Source organism: Aspergillus heteromorphus, assembly GCF_003184545.1.
Source record: "Aspergillus heteromorphus CBS 117.55 chromosome Unknown BO70scaffold_2, whole genome shotgun sequence".
NCBI classification, from domain to species: Eukaryota; Fungi; Ascomycota; class Eurotiomycetes; order Eurotiales; family Aspergillaceae; genus Aspergillus; species Aspergillus heteromorphus.
In genome coordinates this window covers 236,005-254,531 of record NW_020290407.1, presented here as the reverse complement: position 1 = coordinate 254,531, position 18,527 = coordinate 236,005, and the positions used below count along the sequence as shown (strand labels likewise).

General features: G+C 53.2%; 5 protein-coding genes across 5 annotated transcripts; 4 read left to right on the top strand and 1 right to left on the bottom strand.

Annotated features, from left to right (window-relative positions):
• Positions 1 to 1,036: 1,036 nt before the first annotated feature.
• BO70DRAFT_76553 (phosphatase PAP2 family protein) lies at positions 1,037 to 2,394 on the top strand. Its single transcript, XM_025548702.1, has 3 exons — positions 1,037 to 1,237; positions 1,306 to 1,541; positions 1,606 to 2,394. Exons 1-3 carry the CDS (start codon positions 1,204 to 1,206, stop codon positions 2,305 to 2,307), a joined length of 972 nt encoding a protein of 323 aa, XP_025403167.1. The 5' UTR covers positions 1,037 to 1,203; the 3' UTR covers positions 2,308 to 2,394.
• A 2,816-nt stretch (positions 2,395 to 5,210) lies between these two features.
• BO70DRAFT_358171 (citrin) lies at positions 5,211 to 7,230 on the top strand. The gene is made up of 2 exons (XM_025542232.1): positions 5,211 to 5,728; positions 5,839 to 7,230. Exons 1-2 carry the CDS (start codon positions 5,540 to 5,542, stop codon positions 7,141 to 7,143), a joined length of 1,494 nt encoding a protein of 497 aa, XP_025403166.1. The 5' UTR covers positions 5,211 to 5,539; the 3' UTR covers positions 7,144 to 7,230.
• A 1,313-nt stretch (positions 7,231 to 8,543) lies between these two features.
• On the bottom strand, positions 8,544 to 9,718 carry BO70DRAFT_358170 (DUF5321 domain-containing protein). The gene is made up of 3 exons (XM_025542231.1): positions 9,167 to 9,718; positions 8,705 to 9,061; positions 8,544 to 8,649 (listed from the first exon to the last, which is right to left on the bottom strand). Exons 1-2 carry the CDS (start codon positions 9,645 to 9,647, stop codon positions 8,832 to 8,834), a joined length of 711 nt encoding a protein of 236 aa, XP_025403165.1. The 5' UTR covers positions 9,648 to 9,718; the 3' UTR covers positions 8,544 to 8,649; positions 8,705 to 8,831.
• A 234-nt stretch (positions 9,719 to 9,952) lies between these two features.
• Positions 9,953 to 16,225, top strand: BO70DRAFT_410097 (C50 family peptidase; the record flags this gene model as incomplete). The annotated part of the gene is made up of 4 exons (XM_025547246.1): positions 9,953 to 11,918; positions 11,955 to 12,428; positions 12,465 to 12,860; positions 12,894 to 16,225. The coding sequence occupies exons 1-4, from the start codon at positions 9,980 to 9,982 to the stop codon at positions 16,223 to 16,225; spliced, it is 6,141 nt and encodes a 2,046-aa protein (XP_025403164.1). The 5' UTR covers positions 9,953 to 9,979.
• Positions 16,226 to 16,581: 356 nt separating this feature from the next.
• BO70DRAFT_358169 (S-formylglutathione hydrolase) lies at positions 16,582 to 18,273 on the top strand. Its single transcript, XM_025542230.1, has 4 exons — positions 16,582 to 16,915; positions 17,065 to 17,285; positions 17,458 to 17,649; positions 17,786 to 18,273. The coding sequence occupies exons 1-4, from the start codon at positions 16,645 to 16,647 to the stop codon at positions 17,969 to 17,971; spliced, it is 870 nt and encodes a 289-aa protein (XP_025403163.1). The 5' UTR covers positions 16,582 to 16,644; the 3' UTR covers positions 17,972 to 18,273.
• Positions 18,274 to 18,527: the final 254 nt, after the last annotated feature.

Sequence of the window (18,527 nt, the reverse complement as noted above, 5' to 3'; positions counted from 1 at the left end):
CATGAATGAGCTCTGGCTCCCAGTCAAAATCCAAGCCGTATTGAATCAGGGTCTACATTTCAGGTTGACAAATTCGACCGCTATACCTGCTGACCGAGACGAGTGATTGGTTTCTACCTGAGATGATGGCCACGGTACCCATACACGCTCTAGGCATCTAACAGCAAGATGAACCTACGGTACCTCATTCCGGCTTTAAGATAGGACGATGTAACATGAGAGATACCAGTGAGATGAAGCCAAACTCCCTCACACCAACATATTGATAAAAGGCCTCATTGTAGCGGCCAACGCCGTTTTTGCTGATGGAGGAGTTGCCAGGTAGTCAGTGACGAAGATTATCATTCAAGCTGCATTATGGTGTCTTCCTCCGCATCATTGCTAGTCTACTAGTCATGCATCAAGCCCTCAGGGGTAAGCGGGTCATTACTAGTACCGTGTGACTTTGCCACTGGCCTCTGCAAGCATCGGTGGTTGCATATCCAATCAACTACCTCGGGGGTCAGGTTTGGAGCTGTCAACATCTCTGTTATGTAGACTGTGGACCTTGTGAGCTCTTCATCGCTTGTATAGAAAGTCGTTTGTTGTGGTCCTGTGGAGGCCCGATCGAGTTGGACTGTTGGAGGAATCAGGCCACGCTAAAATCGGGGCCCGAGGGGTTCTTCAAGCTGGACAACCGCGGATATACTCGCGTGCTCCATATCCGTCCTGGGACTGGGAAGCAACCCTAATCCATCCAGATGATCGTGCCTCCGATGCTCTGGACAGCGCAACAACTGGGGAGAACTGGAATTGGCCAATGAACTCAAGCCAGCTGCCCTGTTTCCCCCAGCCATGCAAACAGGCCAAAACCAACCAAAGGCCCGCATCAGTTCCGCGATCGACCGAGGACGGCAGCCACGGATCGACGCAGCCTTACACCTCCATCATGTGTTGTCCTCCAAAGCCTCCTCTCCATGTTTCCTAACTCTCCCTCCAGAGTATTGTTACTGGAGCTCGAACGCAACGGAGGACTGCCCGTCAAATCGAGAAAGCCACCAATTCCGCTTCTTCGCTCGGGGACATAGCACTTTTGGTGACGTCAACATCTCCGATTAGTCCTGCGAAGCTCCCGCCTATAACCCACCTACGAGACCAACGCACCACGCTGTATATAATTGCACCCCCGTTTATTATTTTTTGCCCTAGTTCACATATAACACGATGGGCGTTGCGAAGAATGTCCTCGAACCAGGTGGTGAGTGCTTCCTGTCCCCAGTCGCAAACCCGCATCTTCCGATCACTGATCGGTATTCCTCCCCATAGCAATCGTCGCCGCGTTCACCGCAGGAACCCTCATCAACCGGCGCCGGCACGCCAGCCTGAGGTCCTCTCACCCCGATGTCGAATCGCCATTACTCCATAGTGCCCCCGAAGATCTGAAGCCAGACGACGAGGGCTACGACGAGCGCAGGATCCGCAACCGCCGCACCATACAATCCCGGCTTCTGGCCAAGTTCCCCTTCCTGCTAGAAATATGGTATTGGTTGCTCACGTACTGGGTACGACAAGCCCACTGATCGGCCTGCCCTCTCTCAGCACAGTGCACGCTAACAGCATGAGCAGATATACCAGGGCCTCCGGGCCTTTTCCGCTCGAATGATCAGCGGCAATAAACCCATCTTCGACAGGGCTGAGCGCCACGCGCTCTCCATCCTATCTCTTGAGCACCTCCTGCACCTCGACATCGAACTATCAGTTCAAAGATTCGTCTTCCGGCAAAAGCCATGGCTCATGGCCTTCCTGGCACGGGTATACTACTCACACATTGTCCTCGGGGTGGTGTTCGTGGTCTATTGCTACACCTTCATGCCACGGGACAAATACCAAGCGATCCGCCGCACCCTGGCCCTCGAGAACGTCATTGCCTTCACGATCATCACACTGTGGAGATGCATGCCTCCCCGTCTCCTACCGGAGGAATATGGGTTCATCGACGTCCTGCACAGCAACAGAGGCGGCTCCGCGTGGACGCAGAATAAATTCCAGCTCACGATCGCGGCGATGCCCTCGCTCCATTTCGGAAACTCGGTCTTCATCGCCCTCTGCTTGCTCAAGTTCAGCCCCCATTGGTACCTGCGTGTCATCGCACCCTTCTGGCCGATGACAATGGGACTCACGATCGTCGCGACAGCCAACCACTTCATCCTCGATGCGCTTGTCGGTGCCTCCGTGACTGTCACCGCGTTCAACTTCAATCAGTTCATGCTGTACCTCCTGCCCGTTGAGACGATGCTCTTCAGATTGCTCCGCTTAGAGAAACCCTAGATGATAGACTGCCCGCCCTAGACTACATGCATATCTGGATAACCCGTTGTGTGTGTATATGCATCTTTAGCTCGAGCAGAGGAGTAGATATTTATATCTTGCGTGTCTCTTTTGTCTGAAACACGTACATGATGCAATAGATGACAAGCACGCCGGCCATCATCTCGTTGCTGCATGCGCATCGTTATCCAAGCAAAGCTACCCGATATCAGGATGCATCTGCAGTCTGCATACCGCGTGATGTCACTATTACTAGTAATACTAGTCCTGTGTAAAAGCTGTCTTTCATACAACAACATTGATCACCGCTCTGTCCTGTATCACAGCAATCACTATCTCCTTCTCCTTATTCTTCTTCTCTACCTCCACCCCCACATCACCACAGTAACAGCAACAGCAGCAACAACAGCACAAGCCATCCCCACCCCCATCTCCAAACTACACTACCAAATCACCTATATATGAAAGGTGCCAACAAGCTAATATACTAATTCCTTTGATAATCTATCATACCTGCATACGGCCAGCAATGAAGAACAACACTCGTGCAGAGTGCAGAGTGGAGTGCAGGCCTTTGCCATGTGGCAGACCTGGCCCACGGGTGGGTATATGATATGAAATAATATGATATGTAACATGATCTGGTCTGCTGGGGGTTTCTCTGTTATTTTGAAGATGGGTATCTAATGCTAGTGGGCTTAGCTCAACTCAACTCTGTTAATTGTGCTGTTGTGGATAGTTGTGGGTAACTATAGACAGTTATAGACAGCTATAGACAGCTATAAACATCTATAAACACCTATTAAACACCTACAGATATTTCCAGCAAGTTGTGATTCTAATCACTTTCATTATCCAGCTAGCTAAAAATAAGCAAATACATACATAACCTAAAATTACAACAAATAATATATACCAACTTAAATATCCTTACACTAACCTGTCCACTTACAACATCCGAGAGGTGCAGCGACCCAATTCGTCTGCAAATCTTCCATAAAGTAGAATTAGAATATCCTTCCCTCCCACCAGACTACTAGTAGACATAGCAAGCTATATATATATATGATATCATGATATGATATCATATATATATATACTATAAGTACCCAGAAACCAGACTTCCACCACAACCCCATCCAAAAAATATATACTGATACATTGAAACAGTATCCACCCATACTTGCAAATCAACCAACTAATCTAGCACCTCATAAGTACCTACTTACTAGTCAATCATCGCAACCCATCAAAACAATCGCAAAAACAACCCGTAGCGATTCCTCGCCCTCCCCGGAGCAAAGGGTCGCCATTTCTACTCCGTACTAACTTCCCTTCACCCTCGACAGTGGGACCTGTCCCGCGTCCACCGGCTTCCGATCCCCCTTTCCCCATTGAGAATTGAGATTGAGGGGATCGATCCTGTGTAGCGTCGTACGGAGTACCACCTTCGGAGGAGAGCTGCAGGAGGGGAGAGGTCGGAGCGGTGCCGAGGCCGAGTCTTTGTTACTGTACACAGTACGGAGTAGATAGAAAGCTACTGGCACTGGCCGGAGAAACGTCGGTTCCGCGACCGATCTCCCTCCCAGTTTGCCCCTGGATACCTTAGGCTTGACGGGCATACACAATATTAGACATAGCATAGCATAGCATCGGGATGGTCCCTTTGTGTAGCTTACGAGATGTTGCTTCTACGATATAAATAGTCTGCTTTAAAGTCTGCCCACGGGGCCATAGCGGAAGTATCCAGCCTCCAGATTCCAGCCCCCCCCCGGGGTCTCGTCTTCAGCAGCAGCTCCGTGCGGCGTGTGCAGTCGGGAGAGAGAGTATGGGGAAGGTCATTATTATTGGGATCAATCGCTAGCCTCCTGGTTGTCCCGGGCCCCCACCGACCCGGGGTCGCATCTCGTGGGTAAGCCCGTCTTATTCGCGGGCACGCCAGGCTGATCGGGCCGAGACGGGGACAGGACTGGCTTTCTGTTTGTCAGACGGAGATGTCATGTGAAGAGCCAGCCTTGCCTTGCCCTTCTGACTATCGCCGTTCAGCTGGAAACCCCCATCCGAAGGGGACGGGGATCTGGAGGGCGGTCTCCGAGATCGGGTGGTAGGCCGTGTCTGTCTGCAAGCAGTGCAGTTAGATACCCCGAGAACACGTGTGGCATCTACTTACACACTCCGTACATAGGTAGAAAGATGGATAGAACATCCGCTAAAGATGGCATGCATCGTGACCATCCTCCTCCGGAGATAAGAGGATGATGTCTCTTGCGAGGGAAGCTTGGACTTCTTCAGGGCCAGGGGTTGGTACGTAGATAGAGAGTTGGGAGTTATCGTGTGGTGGCCAGCGTTCCGGAGTTGCCGTGTGGCACGCCGAGAGCTGCGGTTGTCGTCCATGGCGAAATCCGGTGAGGGGGCGTGGATCGATTTGATTCCCTTGGGTCGTTCTCGTCGGCCTCGGGACTCGCCATGTTTCGAGTGTCCGCGAAAAAAGTTTGATTCCGTATTATTCAGTATATTCGATTCAGTAATCCCAGGCAGGTCATCCACCGCCTTGTTTCTTTGTGCTGCATTCCGGAGTCATCAACACGTATCTAGCATATCGCATCCCCTCAGGGACGTGCGGAGTTAAATAGGGCATGGGCAGACCCCCAGCTGACCAGCGATCGGCCCAAAGTCCGAGAGGGCATCAGCAGGTTCTTATTGAGTGAGTGTCCTGCGAAAAAGCCTCACCGGGCGGTTAATTAGCAGATAACTCATGCATGCCAGGGGCGGTGAGGCCACCCGATGTATTGGCTGATTCCAGAGGCAAAAGGAAAAGTCAGCAGAGCCTTTAGCCCTTTTTATCCGATCATCAGTAGAGAGAATAATAATGAGGAAAATAAAAACAAATTTGCAAAAATCGAACTGGAACCTGTAACCGCGCCCTTGCTTTTGAGAACCCGGACACAGCTGTCACAGTACCAGCCCAGCCCAGCACCGCACCGCACGCCGCGCCTGCTTGCTTTGCCTCCCCCGGGATTCATTGATCCCATACATAGTAATCAACCCCCCCGTTATTTTTGTCGGGTCCCCTGCTCCACTCTCTCTTCTTATCCCAACCCCTTCTTAATTCCCCATTCCCCCCTCGCCTGCTTGGATTGCCTTTCCCTGTGGCTTTCTTTCTTGCACGGTTTGATCTTTGTGCACTTGCTTTCGTTGTCTCTCGTGTTTGTTGGTTTTCTTGCATGCCACAATGGCCAGTGTGAAGGACGCGGTCAAGGAGACCTTGGTGGGCGGCTCCCACGAGTCGAACGACGCCCAGACGTCGCATCAGATTAAAAGCAACTTCCTGCGCCACGCCCGCAAAGATGAGGAGACAGGAGACCTTTTTATGTCCCAGGAGGACTTCATCAATGCCATTGCCCCGAAACACGAGGACTACGTGAGTCCCCCCCCCCCAATCCTCGCCCTTCCTGCCTTCCTGGCGGTAGGTGTCATACGATGCGCGAAGATCTTGTTTGGGCTAATGCATGTCAACTCGCCATCCAATAGCACAAGATCAACCGCGAACACTATGGAGTGCTCTTCATGGTCGCCGACAGGCGCAGGACAGGCAAAGTCACCCTCTCCGACTGGGCCACCTTCGAGAACCTCCTGGCCAAACCCGATGCCGAGTACGAGATCGCTTTCCGGCTGTTCGACACCGATGGCACCGGCACCGTGAAATGGGACACCTTCAAGAACGTGTACGATCTGAGCAAGAGCAGCGACAGTATACCCTTTGACTGGAACTCGGAATGGGCCTCCCTCTACACCGGAAAGACCAAGCATCGCCACGACATGTCATACCCCCAATTCGCCCAGATGCTTCGGGGATTGCAGGGGGAGCGCATCAGACAGGCATTCCACGTTCTGGACAAGGATGGTGACGGCTACATCGAGCCCGAGGAGTTCCAGCGCATCATCCTCGAGACCTCGAAGCACAAGCTGTCCGACTATGTCCTGGAGAACCTCCCCAGTCTGTGCAACATCTCAGCCGGCACAAAGATCTCGTACGCCACCGTCCGGGCTTTCCAGAACATCATGCGCGAAATGGACATCATCGATGTCGTTGTGCGTGAGGCAACCCACAACAGCGACGACGGCAAGATAACCCGCGCGGACTTCCTGAATGCGGCCGCTCGCGTCACTCGGTTCTCTCTTTTCACCCCCATGGAGGCGGACATCTTGTTCCACTTCGCTGGACTCGATGCCCCCTCGGGAAGACTGTCCCAGAAGGACTTTGCCAAGGTCATTGACGCATCCTGGCGCATGCCGATTGTAGCTGCTGGACAGGCTGCCTCGGACGCGGCGCACAAGGCGGCGGACAAGACCAAGTCGGTGTTGTACAGCGTGCTCGAGTCCGTTCACCACTTCGCCTTGGGTAGTCTTGCGGGTGCCTTTGGAGCGTTCATGGTGTACCCCATCGATCTCGTCAAGACCCGTATGCAAAATCAGCGGTCCGGTCGTGTCGGAGAGAGACTGTACAACAACTCAATCGACTGCTTCAGGAAGGTCATCCGTAACGAAGGATTCTTGGGGTTGTACTCTGGTGTCATTCCCCAGCTGATCGGTGTCGCTCCGGAGAAGGCTATCAAGCTCACAGTGAACGACCTGGTCCGTGGGCATTTCTCCAATAAGGAAACCGGGAAGATCTGGACCGGCCACGAGATTCTGGCCGGTGGTACTGCGGGTGCCTGTCAAGTTGTGAGTGATGGTTTGCAACTGAAATCCCATTCGGCAATGCTAACTCTACCCCCTTTAGATCTTCACCAACCCTCTGGAAATTGTCAAGATCCGTCTCCAAGTTCAGGGTGAAATCGCCAAGTCCGTGGATGGTGCTCCTCGTCGCTCCGCTCTTTGGATTGTCAGGAATCTGGGTCTGATGGGGCTGTACAAGGGCGCTAGTGCCTGCCTGCTCCGTGACGGTATGCAGTCGTTCTTTCTTGATTCCTGGCATGCCGCTGACTTATTGTAGTTCCCTTCTCCGCTATCTACTTCCCCACCTACTCCCATCTCAAGACCGACTTGTTTGGCGAGACACAGACCAACAAGCTCGGCGTCGTGCAATTGCTCACCGCGGGTGCTATCGCCGGTATGCCCGCCGCCTACCTCACCACGCCATGCGATGTCATCAAGACTCGTCTGCAGGTCGAGGCTCGCAAGGGAGAGACCGGCTACACCGGTCTACGCCATTGCGCGACCACGGTCTGGAAGGAGGAAGGGTTCAAGGCCTTCTTCAAGGGTGGCCCGGCGCGTATCCTTAGGTCGTCCCCGCAGTTCGGTTTCACCCTGGCCGCCTACGAAGTCCTGCAGAAGATGCTTCCCATGCCGGGAGGCGAAGAAGTCAGCCCCACCGGACAGGTCGAACCCGGCGTCGGTCTGGGTACCGCCAAGGCGCCTCTCCCGTACCTTCGGTCAAGAAATGCTCTGAAGCTGATGCTTGACCTGGATCAGAACATTGGGCGCGTTCCGATTCCCACGGCCGAGAGCTGGCCCAAGTTCCTCCAGCAAGCGAAGCAATAGATAAGCATATCCCTGTTTTCATAGCGATAAAACGGTTCCTTTCTTTTCTGTGTTCCTTTGTTCAAATGGAAATATTCTGTCATATTACCCGGCTTGTTTTCTCCTTGACTCATAGATTTCTGGCTTGGTTAGAGCAAACACTACCTTGTCCCTCTATATTATCCTGTTCTCTCCGCAGAAATGATTTGCACGAGCACATGTAACAAAAGCAGATAGACTTGAAAGAGGATATACACTGTTCGAGTGCTGCTTGGGTATTTAGGTGTCAATTCGTTGGTTCGGACTGATCAGTCCATGCAGTCTGGCTGGCTGGTTTGATTTGGTTTGCAGATGTTGCCTCCTACATATATCTATGATCTGGGCGCTATGTATCGGTGTACAAGGTATCTGGGTTGCTTTGAGTTGTCTTGTCGAGTGCCGTGTCGGCTTGATTCTTATTATACAGTTTTAGCTTCCACTAGATGGTCATTCACCTACGTCGGCTTAGATCCGTCTTTGCCTTGAACAGTTGTCGAAAAATACAATCAACAGCCTTATGTGACATGTTTGAAAAATTGAGACTGGTGTCACATTGTAATCCTGTCATATGTACCGAGCTCTTGCCGTCATATATAATAGAAATCCAGATCAACGCCATGTTGGTATCATTTGAAGATAAGAAAATGGTACAAGGAATTTTCAAACACCCTTCAGAAGAAATGCATATATACACAACTAAGGCCAGTAGAGAGATACAATATGCGCGTGCAGTCACACGACGATCAGTGTAACCTCTGATGACCGAGGAAATCGTCTATTCTGGAAAACGATCGATAAGCAGCCAAGAAAGCCCAACAAGACAGGACAACCTTACCTCGATCCAAAGCTCACTCGTATAAGCAGCCTCCAAGCCGCGATATATCCACGCGGGAGAGACGATCCAATCCGATATCGGAACCCAACACCCCCCAGCATTCCTTCCACCGTCAAGCACACGCTCTTTAAAAAAAGTTGAGCTTCTTCTTCGCCGCACTATCCGCCGGCAGATCCGCACCCGCGGGACCCTCAGCAGGCACGACCGAGTCCTTTGACGACTCTTCCAGCGCCTTCTGTTTCTTCTTCTTCTTCTCCTCCTCCTCCTGCATCTGTTGCTCTTGCTCTTGCTCTTGTCCCGCCCTCGCCGCATTCTTGCGATGCCATAACGAGTCCTCCGCTTCGATTTCACGTAGCACTGCACAATGAAACATCAGTCAGCCCAGCCCAGTCCACCCAGACTCCCCTCCAAACCCACATTAGAGCTGGACCCCGGTAAAACAGAAAGTAGAAAAAGACTCACCATCCTCCCACTCCCTCTCCTTCCCTTGATCCTCCGTCCCCAACAACTTCTCCACATCAACCTTCTCCCCAGCATTCACCTTCTCGATGACCTCCCGCATAAGCCGGATCTTGGCGTCCGTCGACCGCGTGTACGCCGCGTAGTCGTTCTTCAGCGCGATCATCCGGATCGCCTGGGACCCGATCAGGATGAAGATGATGATGTAGAAGCTTGCTGGGTTCCATTCTTTGGATTTGGGCGTGTAGGGTCGGGTTTGTTTGGCGTTGCGGTTGCGCAGGGATTTCGGGATCAGGGAGTGCCATATTGAGGATTGAGCGAATTTTGGGGTCGTGGTGTGGTGGCGCGTTTGGTGGAGGAGGAGGGTTGTTGCGGTTGCTGGTGAGGGTGATGGTGGGAGGAGGATGCGCGATTGGGGAGAGACGGTGCGATTGAGGGTGCGGAGGGGGAGGGTGAACCGTGTGCTGTTCATGGTCATGGTCATGGTGAGAGAGGCCGCGGTCGGCCTGGGTTGAATGGGATGGCGAGGTGAGGTGAGGTGAGGTTGGTATGTAGATAGTTCTGGAGTCTGGATCGTACTACTTACTGCACACAATAATCTGCGGAGTTCGGCCTGAGGCCCGCGGCGGTGCATCGGCGAGGAAGGGCGCTAGGCCCGACATGCACTAGTGTTGGTCGTTGTTGCTGCGACAACGGGCTTTGCTTGGCTTCCCGCCGGGCGGCTGTCATGATCACATCGAAAGGCATGGCTGAACCTCCACCATCGATTGATTGCCAGTGCCTACACCACTGACTTCACATCTACACCCGCCACCCATGACGGTCTCATCATTACTCTCCGGCTCCCCTGTGGAGTCGGTGAAACAGGCCGTCCGCTCGACATCCACATGCTCCGATGCCACCGTGTTGTCGCTCCAAACACTCTTCCGCGGGTCGTCGAAATCGCCCTCCCCCCTCGACATCGAAACCGCGACCGTGAAGCGGGTGAGCAGAACTACTAAGACCCCATCCAATACTACGAGTCGGACGAGGACGGTGAGGGGCACCAAGACAAAGGTCTCTGCCGCAGAGGCTGCACTCAGCACAGTGGTGGAACAGGACGCTGCGCGTCTATCTAACCAGGAGAAACTCGTTCTCGCTACGGAGGTCTTCAATTCGACGCTCAAGACACTTTCAGAAGCCGTGAAGCTCCATTCGACAAAACGCGACGATGCTCGATCCTCCGCGACTAGTACCCCCCGCGAATCGCCCTCGCCAAGTCGCCTCGCGAAATCACCCAGACGGTCGAAGACGCCTTCAAGTACAACCGGGACAGAGGGGGGTATACCGGCGGTGGCACAGTGTGCGGCGATGGCTCTGTCATGCTTGCGAACCTTGAAGGGGGACCAGGAAAAGGGGGTCCCCAGTATGCAACTTGAACAAGGGGCGTGTGTTTTGGCGGGCAGGTTTCTCTCCCTGGGTCTGAGTGAGATGGCCTACAAGGAACTGAGAGCTTTGAAGAGGAGGATGCAACAATATCTGGATGGCCAGGGTGCAGGCGAGAAGAAGGCCCCGAGCAGGAGAGGAACCCCGGTAGAGCCGGAGAGCGAAACGGTCAAGGAACGCATGTCTGATCTGCTTAGCTTCTCGCATATCAGCAAGGCAGGGTCGCTGCATGGGCTTCTCGTATCATTCCAGTCTAACGCGCTCCGGCTCATTGTGTCGGAAAAGAAGGCCGCCACCGTGCAGAATACCGCCCCTTCCTTGCAGTTGACGGACCCGAGCAGCCCCGCAAATGTGATCCTGGCTGCGCTCGAATCAGGGAGTCTCACCAAGGATAAAGCCGCGCTTCAACTTCAGCTACTGTCCAACACCGTTTTGTCCCTATCATCCACATCGCAACAATCTACGACCAACCAACTAAAGCCGATCACGTCGCTGAGCCTCCAATTGCTGTCTCTTGAAATCCGCTGCATGTCTTGGAATATCTCCGGCCATGTGTGCGATGATGCGAAAGAGATGTGGGATCCTCTGGCGCGGTATGTCGCTGCCTACGCTCACCAAAGCAAAGGAATCACGAAGTCCGAGTTCGCCTCCCTCTACAGGACTATCGTTCGCTTGCAGTCGACCTTCATTACCGTCAATAAGCGTTCTTCCGCCAGCATGAAGGATAATATTTCTGTCGCAAAAATTGCAACTATCCTGGGCCAGCTTGCTCAGGAAGCGGGATGCCTTGATGAAGCTTTGCAACTGTTCACAGAGTCTCTGAACCCGCTCTCTAATGGACAGTGTCTTACCCTAGCTACTGTTCGTTGCAAAATCGCATCCCTTCATCTTCAGGCTGTCAAGCAATCGACAAAGTTCGGCTCTGGAATGTCTAGCGCGATTGTTGAAGCCACCAATGTGTTGTGTATGCCGCTAAAAGGTAGCGCTAACGACCTCGACGAGTTGTTGGTTGAAGCAGGTAAGCTGAAGAAACTCGCCATGGGCTCATTTGGAGAGATTGTGTCGAAGGCAAGAGACTCGAACAGTGGGGATGGTGATCTGTCTTATCGGATCTATGGCTACTTAAACGGCTTCGTGAGGTTCTTGCGGCGGTACATTGGACGCCGACCGACGGAGGAGGACGGCAAGGAGATCGAATCGTTCCAGAGACGTGTCGCTGCGACTCAGAATATTGCTCTTGCGGCAATCGACTCGGTCGTCGCCATCGGCAAAATGTCAATTATGTCGCAAAACCCCTCCTGGGAGGAAATGCAGTCCACCTTGATTGACAGTCAACGCCTTCTCTTGACGATGGAATCCGCCGAAGAGTACGCTGAATCTTCAACTGCTAAAAGTATCGGGAACGGTCTTGTCAAGCTCTCCAACCTATTTTGGTCCCGGTACGTCAAGGAAAAAGAAGCTGGCAAAGGCTATCGCGAGCTTTTGCCCTTGTTGAAGCAGTCCGCCAGCCTCCTATCGAGTTGTTCGCCTTCACAAAAGATCACGGGATTCTCGCCACTGAAGTATGAACGCCTGGCTCATGTCTATATGGAAGCCAATATGGCACGCGAGTCCGAGCAAGCGTTCCAGCAATCAATCACCGAACATATGGAGACGGGAACTCTTGACCAAATCCTTTCTTCTGATGCGGCAGGCTTCCCTCACCGAATCTGCCAGTACCCAAAGAGCAGCGGTTTTATGCTTGGCCGTGTGCTTTACGCCTTCTTGAAGATGAGCTTGAGAAGCAAGGCAGCGAAATCTGGTTTCTATGACGACAATAACCTAGACGATGTGCAGCGCGGTCACCTGCTCGAATGGCAGCTGGGCATATTGACAGAGCTGCCTTCTCATCCGTCTCTCGATCAAAAGTTCCGTTCTACGTTCGGGCTGCTTTTGACGAAGCTGCTTGACCTCTACTCCTCACAAGCTCACCCCGTTCGACGCCTGCGCGCAGTTCTCACGACCCTGCGGTTTTCACTCGAACGCCCTAACTCCTTGGATGCGACAATGGTACAAGACGTTGTCGATACAGGCATGGACAATATTGATATGGGTGACGTTGGCGATGATTCCGACCTCATTAGCCTGGCAATCCATATGAGGAACTCGGTGCGACTTACCCTCGGGCTGCACGAGGGGAGTCTCCGGCCTAGAGATCTGCAGGATATACTGTCCTCGTGGAGCTTGATGGTGCGAAGGTGCACGGATTTGGAGTCGCTCGTTGCGAACGTTGGTGATGTGGACCACTACCTAATCCAAATGAAAGCGATCGTCGACTTCACCGAGATCCACGGCCTGTGGAAGCTCCAGTTCTCCGCTCTTGAACTGGTGCTGCGGGTTACGGAGATCCGGGGAACTGGCGACTTCTCCGAAGCAATTATTGTTCTCTCCCGATTGGCGCTGCAGTACAGTCGACTTGGGTATTGTACCAAGGCGGGTGATCTTCTGAGCAGAGCGGATCAGTACCTTGGTCATAAGGATATTTCCTGTCTGGCATTGCTGTCTCACAACCTCGCTAGCGTTGGGTACCTTCTCGAGATCGGAGATATCCAGAAGGCGTCAACTACACTGTCAGCAGCACGAGCTCTGTATGAGAAGAATCAGAAGAAGGAGGATTTGAATGCCTGCTCGGTCTTGTCCAAGATCATGTGGGAGCGATTGGTAGCTGACGCCGCCTTCATGAGCTCCCGGCTTTCTTTCGCTGAGGGTTCAGTGAAGGACGCTCTCTTCTTTGCGAAGCTGTCTGTCAGACTGAATTGCAGGATTTGGGCCAAGATCGAGAAGATCTCGCAGAAGAACCAAAACAAAGTTTCTCAAGGCGGCGAGAACCCCGAACTTGAAACCGTTGTTGAGGGGATGGCAAAGCTCGAAGTCTCGCAAGCAAATGCAAACAATGCCGCTTATTTCCAAGGAGCTCCGTTCTGGCCTCACATTGGCTCGCACCACACTGCTCTTCTCAACCTCTCTAGTCTCTCTGCACACCACGGTCTCTTCCAGGACGCCATCTACTACGGCGAACAGGCCCTCAAGATCAACAAGACATTGAACGCGAATGTACGGTTGATTGCGTCTCAAGCGCAGCTTGGATCGCATTGGATCTTCGGAGGCCACATTACGGAAGGCCAGGAGCTCCTCACTGCGGCGGAAAAGTTGTCAAAGCAGCTCGACAGCAGCATTGAGCTGGTTTCGCTGCAGATTGGCCTTGCTTCTCTTCATAGAGCCCAGGGCCGGTATCGCGAGGAGCAGCGGGCTCTTCTGGAGGCGGACCGGATAATGGCTGAGTGTGCTGCTTCCGAGATCTCGGACCTGGGACTAGGAGACATTGAAAGCAAGATGAAGAAGCTGCAAGTCGAGGAAGTTGCCAAGAAGACCCGGGCACGAGCAGCCACGACGACGACCAGAAGAACCCGCGCCGCGACAACCACGAGTGCACCGAAGGTATTGAGCGTGAGCTCGGAATCGACTGGAGCCGACTCCACCTCGCTCCTTCATCTGAGAAGCGATATTCTTCGACAGCAAGCGGCCTGCCTGCGTGCACTGCGTGACTTCGATCAAGCGTCCTGCTTGTTGAACGATGCACGCAAGTTCGCAACTTCCAGGGACAGCCAGATTTCTCTCCACATTGGCGAAAGCGAGCACCTGCTTGCAGATGCCATCCGTAATTTCGCTTCTCATGCAGTGTACTGTGTTCTTCCTGAATCGACAATTTCTCTTCCTTCGTTGCAGTCTCCAAGCAAGACAGGCCAAGCCAGTTCCAGCAGGACAACTTCGACAAGAAGGACACGGGCGCCAGCCAAGACACCAGCCCGCAGCACCCGCGCTAAAGCCCCCAAGCCAACGGAGGACTTCTCGGTGATGCTGTCGAAAGCGGGTGAAAGCCTGAATACCATCTTTCCCACCGCCACAACGCTTGGATCTACCCTCGACAGTCATGCTGCTTCTCGCCTGATGAGCCGCATCTCGATGTTGACGCATGCCACGGCGCTGGAGTCTTCGATGTCTCAGGAGCAGTCTCCGGCCAACGTGAACGAAATCGGCCGTATTGGAGCTTTCACGCGCGAGCACGCTGCTATCGATCTGGACAAGCAACTGGCCGACTACTGCGACCCGCTCCTTTGGCCGACTGCCGAGTCAGCGGTGAAACTGGAGGATGATCTCTGCTCGCGGTTCACGGAAGAATACGTCGATATCCTCCCCGAGAACTGGAACGTCCTGTCTCTTTCCCTGAGCGCGGACTGCACGGAATTCGTGGTCTCGCGGTTGCAAAAAGGTCGTTCACCCTTCCTCCTGCGGCTTCCGCTCAAGCGTGGAAATGCCGACGAAGAGGAAGAACAGTTCACTTTCGAAGATGGAAAGGAGGAGATGCAGGAGCTCATCCGCCTGGCCAACGAGAGTGCGCACGCCGCCAAACACCAGACCGATCGGCAGATGAAGAAGGATTGGTGGAAGAACCGCGAAGCGCTGGATCGCCGCATGGGTAACCTGCTCGAGAATGTCGAAAATGTCTGGTTCGGTGGATTCCGCGGAATATTCTCTCCAGTGCCCCATGAGACGAGCTCTCTTGCGCGGTTCGCAGACTCGTTCCATAACATTCTCGACAAACACCTTCCCTCCCGGCGGAAGGGTAGTCGTGCCGGAAGCCCCCGGCTGACGCTTCATCCGAATGTGCTCGAACTATTCATCGGAGTCAAGGACCTGGAAGACCAGGAAGATCCCGAGGAGACGTTGGTGGATCTTCTTTACTTCGTCGTGGACATCCTGCAGTTCCAGGGCGAGCGCAACGCGTACGACGAAATCGACTTCGACATGCTTGTCGTGGACACCCTTGACGCTCTGAGAGGATACCACGAGCAAGTCCGCCAGGAACAGGGCAAGCCATCACTCAACCACACCGTCTTAGTCCTGGACAAGTCCCTTCACATGTTCCCTTGGGAATCTCTCCCCTGCCTCCAAGGCTTCCCGGTTTGTCGAGTGCCATCCCTCGAATGTCTCCGCGACCGAATCCAACAATTCCGCCGCGAAGGCGCCGAGACCTCAACAGGCTTCACCATCGACCGCACAAACGGCGCATACATCCTCAACCCCACCGGCGACCTGCACACGACCCAAGGTACCTTCGAGAAAGACCTGATCAACCTCGACAAATGGTCCGGCGTCGTCAACCGCGAACCCACCGAAGCCGAATTCAAGAAGGGCCTCGAGTCTAAGAGCCTCTTCCTCTACTTCGGGCACGGCAGCGGCGCCCAGTACATCCGCGGCCGCACGATCAAGCGTCTCGACCGCTGCGCCATCACCTTCCTCATGGGCTGCAGCAGCGGCGCCCTCACCGAAGCCGGCGAATACGAGCCCTACGGCACCCCGCTGAACTATTTGCATGCGGGGAGTCCGGCGCTCGTGGCGACTCTCTGGGATGTCACGGATAAGGATATCGATCGCTTTGCGCACAGCACGTTCGAGAAATGGGGGCTGATTGGGAAGGCGCACGAGCCGGTTGCGTTGGATGCTGCCGTCGGGCAGTCCAGACAGGCCTGTGTCTTGAGGTATTTGAATGGCGCGGCGCCGGTTATTTATGGTGTGCCGGCCTTGTTTTTGGCTTGATGTATAGGGTTTTCTTTCTTTTTTTTTTATGGTGTTGGATGGTGTTTGAGCTTGGAGAAGTGTATATGACTTCCCTGGTTGTTGTGTGTTCTGTGTTAGTTTTTAGCGTTTGTTCATACTTATTCTTAATTTATGGCCAAGGAAAGATCAGGACTTGGTCTAGTTACTACCTTGTCAACTTCATAATACGGCTCGTCGAATTACTATATAACTTCAAGGCGCGGGACAGCGGCAATACAGACATTCCCATTCCCGAAAGGGCAAAATTTCCCGGGGCCCACACGGCGCCCCTCATTTCCCCTCATGGCCTTTCCCCTCATCCCAACTTCCCGTTATATCATATCTTCTCTATCCCTCCTCTCCCTTCTCCCTTGGTCTTCTTCCCCAACCAAACCCACATCAGACTGAAAAAACCCATAATGTCTCTCACCACCAAAGCAACCATCGCCTCCTTCGGCGGCAAGCTCCTGAAGCTCTCCCACCCCGCCACCTCCACCAAATGCGAAATGGCCTTCAACCTGTACCTGCCCCCGGCAGCCCTGCAGTCTTCCGCGTCATCCACCAAGACCCCCGTCCTGATTTACCTCTCCGGACTGACCTGCACCGCCGATAACTGCTCCGAAAAGGGCTTCTTCCAGCATGCGGCGAGTAAAAAGGGTATTGCGGTGCTGTATCCGGATACGAGTCCGCGTATGTTCCCCCCCTCCCTTCTCTCCCTCCCCCTTCCCATGATCGAGCAATTGGATATGCCAATTATACTTATTGGTCATGATCGTGATGATAATCATGGGGATTGAATTCAAGTATACTAATAATCCTGTCTATGATGGATGGTATAGGCGGATTGAACGTCGCCGGCGAAAACGACAGCTGGGACTTCGGCACGGGCGCGGGCTTCTACGTCGACGCGACCAAGGCGCCCTACAACGATGGCTATAACATGTACACATACGTCACGGAGGAACTGCCTCTCGCTGTGTTCGGGGCGTTTCCGCAGCTGGATAGCTCGAGGGTGAGCATTACGGGTCATAGTATGGGGGGACATGGGGCTTTGTCTTTGGTACGTCTTTTACCTCCCGTCATCACCATCCCTTTCCCCCCCCGCCTTCTTCAGGAAGTCTTAGTGGTGTTGGGGAACTGTATCCAACAGTCCAGCCCATCTTTGTATGAAGAAAGGAAGATGCGTTTCAGATTCAAAGCTTACTGACAATGATTGATTGTGATCGTGCTAGTTCCTGCGCAACCCCGGAAAATACAAGTCCGTCTCTGCTTTCGCGCCCATCTCCAACCCCATCAACTGTCCGTGGGGCCAGAAGGCGTTCTCGGGGTACTTTGGCGAGGACGCGCTGGAGAAGTGGAAGGAGCATGATGCGACGGAGCTGGTCAAGGGGTGGAAGGGGAGGTTGGATGTTTTGATTGATGTGGTATGTTCTCTTTCCCCCCACTCCCCCCCAATTCCGCCCCGCTCTCTTTTCCCTCATGTGTTGAGCTTGAGGGGTTGGAGGTTGGATCGAGGGGTATCATAAGTTAGTGTGTGAGTAAGATGCTAAACCCAACCAGGGCACCGGCGACAACTTCTACAAGCAAGGCCAGCTTCTGCCCGAGAACTTCGAGAAGGCGGCCAAGGAGGCGGGCGTCGAGGGCGTGAACATCCGGTACCAGCCTGATTACGACCATAGTTATTTCACGATGGCGACATTTGCGGATGATCATGTGGAACATGCGGCGAGGTTCTTGTTTGCTTAGTGGGTTTCTCTCTCTCTCTCTATCTCTCTCCATATCTATCCCTTTGCTTGAATTGAACGTATGTAGGAGGATGGACTAGAAAGGTGTATTAAATTCATGCATGTGGACTGGACGGTTCTGATAGTGTCAAGCGATCGACAGGTGAGAGCGGTGATTTAGTTTAGTTTAGATGATTGGACTGGACTGGACTGGATTGAAGTGATGTGGTTCATAATTAGAGTATATAAAAGATCAATCGACAACCGCTCAAACGCTTTGCATGCAGATTACCGCCATGTCAATGAAGCCAACTCAGAGCGCCCTCAATGCAGGACGCCATCCATGCAAATGCATCCATCCAAACGCCTCGCTTGGAAAACAACCCCATTGAAAATACCTTTTGAACGCCTTTCATGCGGATTATTCTCAATCCAGAACTCCTCCCATGCAACAAGAGACCTCCCAAGCAAATGACATCCGTAACACCTTCCATGCGAAGGATTTTGCGCCCGGACACCCCTCCATGCAATGACTTCCATTCCAACGCTTTCAATGCAAGATACCACCCAAGATAAAC